The sequence below is a fragment of the Rhinolophus hipposideros genome (assembly GCF_964194185.1).
Source record: "Rhinolophus hipposideros genome assembly, chromosome: 6".
Taxonomy (NCBI): Eukaryota; Metazoa; Chordata; class Mammalia; order Chiroptera; family Rhinolophidae; genus Rhinolophus; species Rhinolophus hipposideros.
Genome location: NC_138052.1, coordinates 98,856,509 through 98,862,714, shown reverse-complemented (window position 1 = coordinate 98,862,714; position 6,206 = coordinate 98,856,509). Strand labels below are relative to the sequence as shown.

At 51.3% G+C, this 6,206-nt stretch overlaps 1 protein-coding gene across 29 annotated transcripts in view; it reads right to left on the bottom strand.

Annotated features, from left to right (window-relative positions):
• Positions 1-4,553: 4,553 nt before the first annotated feature.
• LRRFIP1 (LRR binding FLII interacting protein 1) overlaps positions 4,554-6,206 on the bottom strand; it is a 131,136-nt gene continuing 129,483 nt past the window's right edge. For all 29 annotated transcript variants that reach the window (XM_081050595.1, XM_081050589.1, XM_081050592.1 and 26 more), the window contains one exon: positions 4,554-5,371. In XM_081050595.1, the coding sequence (XP_080906721.1) occupies positions 5,261-5,371 (111 nt within the window). In that variant the 3' untranslated portion in view covers positions 4,554-5,260. The remainder of the gene's footprint in view (positions 5,372-6,206) is intronic.

Below are 6,206 nucleotides of genomic sequence, written 5' to 3'. Positions count from 1 at the left end.
GGGTAACGGCCGCCAGCGGCCCGCCCACTGCCGGACGGGGCGCTCCCATTGGTCAGTGCGAACACGGGCGGTGCCGTGATTGGCCTGGCGTTCAGGCGCGAAAGCGGGAACGGTGCGCCCACGGCGACGGTGCCCTGGCGGTCGGTCCTGGGCGGCCGGCTGGACCCGCAGAACCTCTCACGGCTGCTTTTCCCGTTTTGCAGCGCAGGACCCTCGTCTGGACCGCGCGGCCGTGCAACTCCCGCGAATGAAAAAGCTGCGTGGCCCTGCCCCTGCGCAAACGGAGCCCTGGTTTGGGGCCAGCGCCCGTCGCTGTCCGCCCCCCTGGTGGCCGCCTGCCTTGTTTCCCTCAAGTGTCCCTTCTGGGTGTCGACCGTGACGTGGCCTCGCACAGTCCTTTAACTATGGCCAGAAGGGTCCGGGCTGGGGTGCCAGCGAGGCATACTTACGGGGGCGCCAAAAACCTCGGTAATCAGGATAGGTGTTCTAATGCATTCGTTTAAAACATCACAGTAACGAGAAGCCCACGGTGAACAAAATGTCCCAATCAGAAGTCCTCGTGTTTCCTTCCGCCTCGGGCCTTCACGTGGCTGGGGACACCGCGGGCACCGGGTCCGTTCCCGCGCCCGCGGCCTCCGCCACGCGGTCGGGCACGACGACTCCACCTGGAAAACCCCGCTCCCCGGATGCAGATTTTAATGCACACGCTTCTATCGCATTTTTTAAAATTTTTGCTTCCATCATTGTTTAAAAAATATTTTAACACTAAAGTCGCATGCGTTTAATGCAGAAAATGCAGCAAAACGTAAAGAAAGTGGACCCCCCCCCCAACCCTCCTTGGCACAGAGCCTCCCTCGGGACGTCCTGGGGGAACCGCGTGCGGAGGATGACGGAGAATGACGGTCTCCCAGGCCTCCGCCCGTCACCTCTCGGCTCAGGGGCTGGTCACACCTACGCCCCCAAGGCCGGCGGAGCTCTGCGGGCTCGTCTCGGGGAAGGAGGCGGCCGCAGCACGAAGAGCTCGGGGGGCCGAGGCCACTCCAGGAGCAACGGCAGGACAGGCCGGTCCCACCGCGGATCTCTCGGGTAGAAGCAGACGTCTGTTCTGTACGGCCGCTTTCAAAGCACGTTGACTACTTTTGGTTTTAACCCTACACATTTAGCGTGTGTGTGTGTTTCCATGATTTTATAAAGAATGACTGTGTGAATTTTCTGGAGGGCGACCTCTCTGGAGTTTATCATGAGTCACTAAATACCGATTCCAGAACTGCGGCTGCCGCAGCCCGATTCCAAAAAGGAGTACCAGGAGTACGGACAATACACCTGTAAATAATAAGTAAACGACATTTCAGATCATGAAAAAGACGAAACCAGGTCATGGAATAGAGAGTGAGTTAGTGTAAGTATGATCAGGATTGATCGAAAAATACAGCGAATGTTTACATTTTTAAAAACTCATTACAGTAAAAGACATATTGTCAGGAATCCCCCTCAAAATACCCCCCTTCACGTCAAACACCCTTATCCCATCGTTCTTGCCGATTTCTGAAGCTATCCTGGAAGTCCTCTTCCCTGAGTGTCTTTAGTTGTGCTGTCGTGGCTGCCTCGATGTCCTGAGTCATTTTGACTTTGGGAAGAGCCTGAGGTCACACGATGCCAGACCCCCATTGAGAACCAGTGCTCAGCCAAGAATCAGAAGATTGGGAGAAGAAAAGGGTGGTAGAAAACCTGGACCAGGATGACTGTTATGTGTCTCCTACAAATTGTTTTCATTTTTAGAAACCAAAGGGCCTTTAGGACACAGAGCAACCCGCTTAGAAGACATCGTGAATGGATGTTCAGAATTGAAATGTTATTTTCCATTATGTCTTGGATTTCCTATTCTAATAGTCCAAAATGTAAACTAAAGAATCGAAAGGTACTGTTACTTTAGAACTTACATTACTATTTAGCAAATATGGAGTTCTGCTTTGTGTGGCGCTGGGCTCTGGGGCCATACCTGAGGAATGCCTGCCCTGAGGAGGCTGTGGTCCTGAGGACCTGAGGGCCACACACAGCCACAGAAGAAGGCAGCACAGAATGGGGTGAATTGACAGCATTCAATTCACTGGGGATGGGGGGGGAAGGGCAGCCACTTGGAAATTTTCAAACTGGGGCACCAGCATTGGGTGTGTTTCTCCAAAAGGCCCAGGTGGGATGTGGCACACGTGAGCACGTGCCTGGATATCTGAGGATGACAGAGCTGCTACCTACTGATCCACCTGGTTCCCTGCAGCGACAGGTAGGGAACACCTGATCCCCTCTGGTGTGGCACATACCTGGGGATTTAGAGGACCCCAGCTCAGTGGTGGGGGTTCTGCCCTATTCCCAAGAGCCTCCAAGACTAGATTCCCACCCAGCTCCCAATCTCTCAGGGACTAGAGAGTTGTCCCCAGGCCCCAGGCCCACATTGCTACCACACCCCTAGATACCACTGCCTGTCCACTGGCTGGCGTGGACCTCCGTGCATGGCCAGTCCCCACCTGACCCTGCTTGCCCCTTTCCCCTGTCTGCCAGAAGAGCTTTTGCACCCCATTCCCAACCCCCATCGACATTTGACAATGTCTGGAGACATTTCCATTTGTCACAATGTCGGAGGTGGGGCTCCACTGGCATCTAGTGGGTGGAGGCCAGGGAAGCTGCTGGATATCCTAAGATGCACAGGACAACCACCTAGCAACCAAAAACGATCCGGCCCACAACGCTGGTAGCATGAGGCTGAGAAATGCTGGCATGAAAAAAACCAGCGACAAATTCCCAACAGCTCCATCTGCAGGGAAAACTTTATTCTATAAAATAAATAGAAAGATGGTGTTCTAGCTTCCCCTGGATTAGGAAGGGTGTGTAACATGGACTTGCTGTTTCTGTAAGGATTGGTGTGAAAGGTAGAGACAGAAGGTTTGACTTCTTCAGAGACACACATCTGGGAAAGAAATGCCATCTTCCCAGCGCTGGCGACACATGTGAGTGGTGACTTTGCAGGCCTCCGCTTCCCAGCTGTGAGACGTCCGGTTTCCTCATCTGCAGAACGGATTTAAGGAGAGCACCTACCTCTCAGTGTTCTCATGACGATCAATGAGTGAAAAGATCTAAGAGTCTGACCTCCAGGCATGTCTGAGTACTACGCAGGTGTTAGCTATTATTAGTGTTATTTGTAAGCGATATGGATGTTTTACTGGTTAAACACGTTTGTATTAAGATGTGTGGAAGGAACCTTAGGATAAGACAAGGAAGGAGACATCTCTCCTTTGCTGACTGGCCCAGTGCTGTCAGAAGAGGGGGCTGGAGGGACACTGCAGGAAGCGGGGACTCCCCCTTCCTGAATCCTTCCTCCTGTTCACTGGGCACGTGAGGCAGGCGATGTGGTCGTGCCCAGCCCCAGGGGCTTGTGCTCCCAGTCCTGGCCCAGGGTTTCCTGCCTGCTGGCATCAGCCCCTGGGACCCCGGCACTTGTCAGTGGGCTGCGGACCCAACGCTTCCCATCAGGTCTCCATCCCAGTTTGTCCCTTCCTTGGGTACTTGCCCTCAGCTCTAGGATGTTCTTTAGCGTTTCCTTTGGTTCTCAGCAGTTAATCCCCTATGACAGGACTTCCTTCTTTACATAACACTTCCCTGTTCCAATTACTGGGTGGCTTCTGTTGTTGGGTGGGACCTTGGCTAATCCATTGTATTCTTAAAACACTTCATGCTCATTCAGTAGAATTTCCAACATAGAAATCTTTTGAAACCAATCATTGTAAGATTTTTCTCTGACAAATCTTAAACACAAAAACCACATTGCCGTAGAGAGCTGCCTCTTTCACGATCAATGCAGAGTAAGTTTCTGCGTAAAAATGATGGTTTTGAATATGCAGCAGCGTATCCTGTGGGCACTGATGTGATTGGATGGTTTAATCTATGGAATACTCAGACAGCAGCAACAGATCTGAACTGGACAACGTCCTCGGCACAAGGAGACACGACTTCTCTCGCACCTAAGCAAATGGAGCCGTGTGTATCCCAGACCCAGACAATACTGGGGGACGGACCTCGTGACCTCTAGCACTACATGGGGGGCATTTTCTTAATTTTATACACCCAATTCACGTCCCCTCCACAGCATTCCCAAGTGCGATCACTATGTATAGCTCTGGCTGACCCTCCCTTGGATTGTACTTGCTCATATCCTGAAAAGTTGGCTTACTTAAACAGCCTGATTTGAAACACGACATATGCAAAGAGTAACAAAATCGGCAAGTAGCCAAACTTTCCCTAATTTCGTCCCTGAAGGTATCATAATTGTTTCTACTTTGATCTGTGACTTCTTCAGTTCACTTTTTATTCTAAGAGTGCCGATTCTCATAGCACACTATTCTTATTCGCTGTGAATATACCTTTATTTTAAACGGGGGAAAAATGAATTGACTTGATACGCTTAAAAAATAAAAAGATGACCCCAAACACACAACAATTCACATGAAATAGTTAAATACAGATCTTCTTTCTCGATTGGAGGAAAAAAAAAGACACATCGCTGAGGTCTTTCCACCTCTCATTTTTTAATTTTTCTAACAGTACATTCTTTAAAAGAAGTTAACAACTTCAATTCCAAAAGTAAGGATTAAATAATGCAAATGAAAAGCTGTCATTTTTCAGGAAGCTATCGCCTAATTCCCTGGGAAAAAGTATTCTTATGACTGAACGGATGCAAAAATCCCTTAGAAAAGCTTCATTTGTTGCCTGTAAAGAGTCTTCTTAAGGCCACTTTTACTTCTGGACCGTGCCCTTGTTTCTAGTGAGAGTTCTGCTTGGTAATGGCTTGTGGTTCCACAGTGTTTTGTGTGTGAAAAGCGCAGACGAAGACACACTACTGAAGTTGCTCAAACTGTAGGTTCTGCCATGAGAGGCGGTCCTATCACTGTAACATTTTCCCTTATTTTCAGCAAGACACAGGAAAAGAAAACTCAAGTCCCACTTTAATCTTTACTCGATGACCATTTAAATAAACGGCATTAAGAGGCCCAGTGTGCTTATCAGATGGCCTGCAGGTTCTGGGTGGCACCCAGCCCGGGTTGGGGTCTGCAGACAGAGGCATCCGGAGGCCGTGGGGGTGCACGCGGAGCCCGGTGGTCGCCGGGTGTTCTCTCAGAAGCAGGGGAAGAGCAGCTCCCAGACAGCAGCCTAGAAAGCCTGCGAAACGATGCTCTCCACCACCAGCCAGGTGCCCGTGCGCAGCTGGCGCTTACTGCTGGGACAAGAGCGCGCTCCGGTTTGCTTTCATTTTTTCCAGACGCTTCACTAAGTGGCCGTTGCTCACCTCCAGCTCCTCGGTTCTGTCCAGTGCAGAGCGAAGCTGGAACAAGGAGGAAAGGCAGCTTTGAGGAACCGGCTTTCTCCAAACGTAACAGGATTGCCAAGATTTCAGTCCTACCGAAAATGACAGTTATCACCTGGACCCACTGAGGTCCGAGACATACGTACTTACACACCTGTGTGAATACATATACTTCTCAATTTAAAAAGCCCAAAAGTCTGCCCTCACGAGTAACCTTCCTCCTCTGAAACCATCAGACCCCAGACAGGGCGCAGGCCTAGGGATCCTGCTGGGGCCACAGAAGGTAAGTGAGGCCAACACACAAACAAGAGCTGAGCCCAGAGCAGCTGGCAGAGGTGGGCCCCACAGCCCAGGCAGCCAGGACCAAGGGTGCTGCAGCCAGAAGCCACAGCAGGAATGGGTGAGGCCAAGAGCCTCATGCCCGGGCGGCCAGGGCGACAGAACCCGGAGTCAGAGAGGAAGCCACATCTGCAGGGAGCTGCCTGGACCTGCCAGGCACCAGGCAGGTGCCCTAGGGCGGGGGTACGACAGCCATGCAGTTGTGGAGACACCATCGCAACAAAGCCTGTGGCTGTTTCTGGTCCCAAACCCTCAAGAAGGGTGCTTAGGCTCCTGGGACGGGCCAAAGCCCACTGCCCTACCCCTCACCAGCAGACGCAGAGGCAGAAGCTGAAGCCCTCTTTGCAGGAAATTTCCCCAAGTCAGTCCTACAGTATTCCTACAAATTCAAGTCAAACACAAGCTCACAAAACACCAAACACACGAAGGGACAAACCACTGGCGTCAGCAGAAGCAACAAACCACGAAATTAGACTCCCAAAGACTGAGTATGGAAAAGAGAACTGCTGTGCGG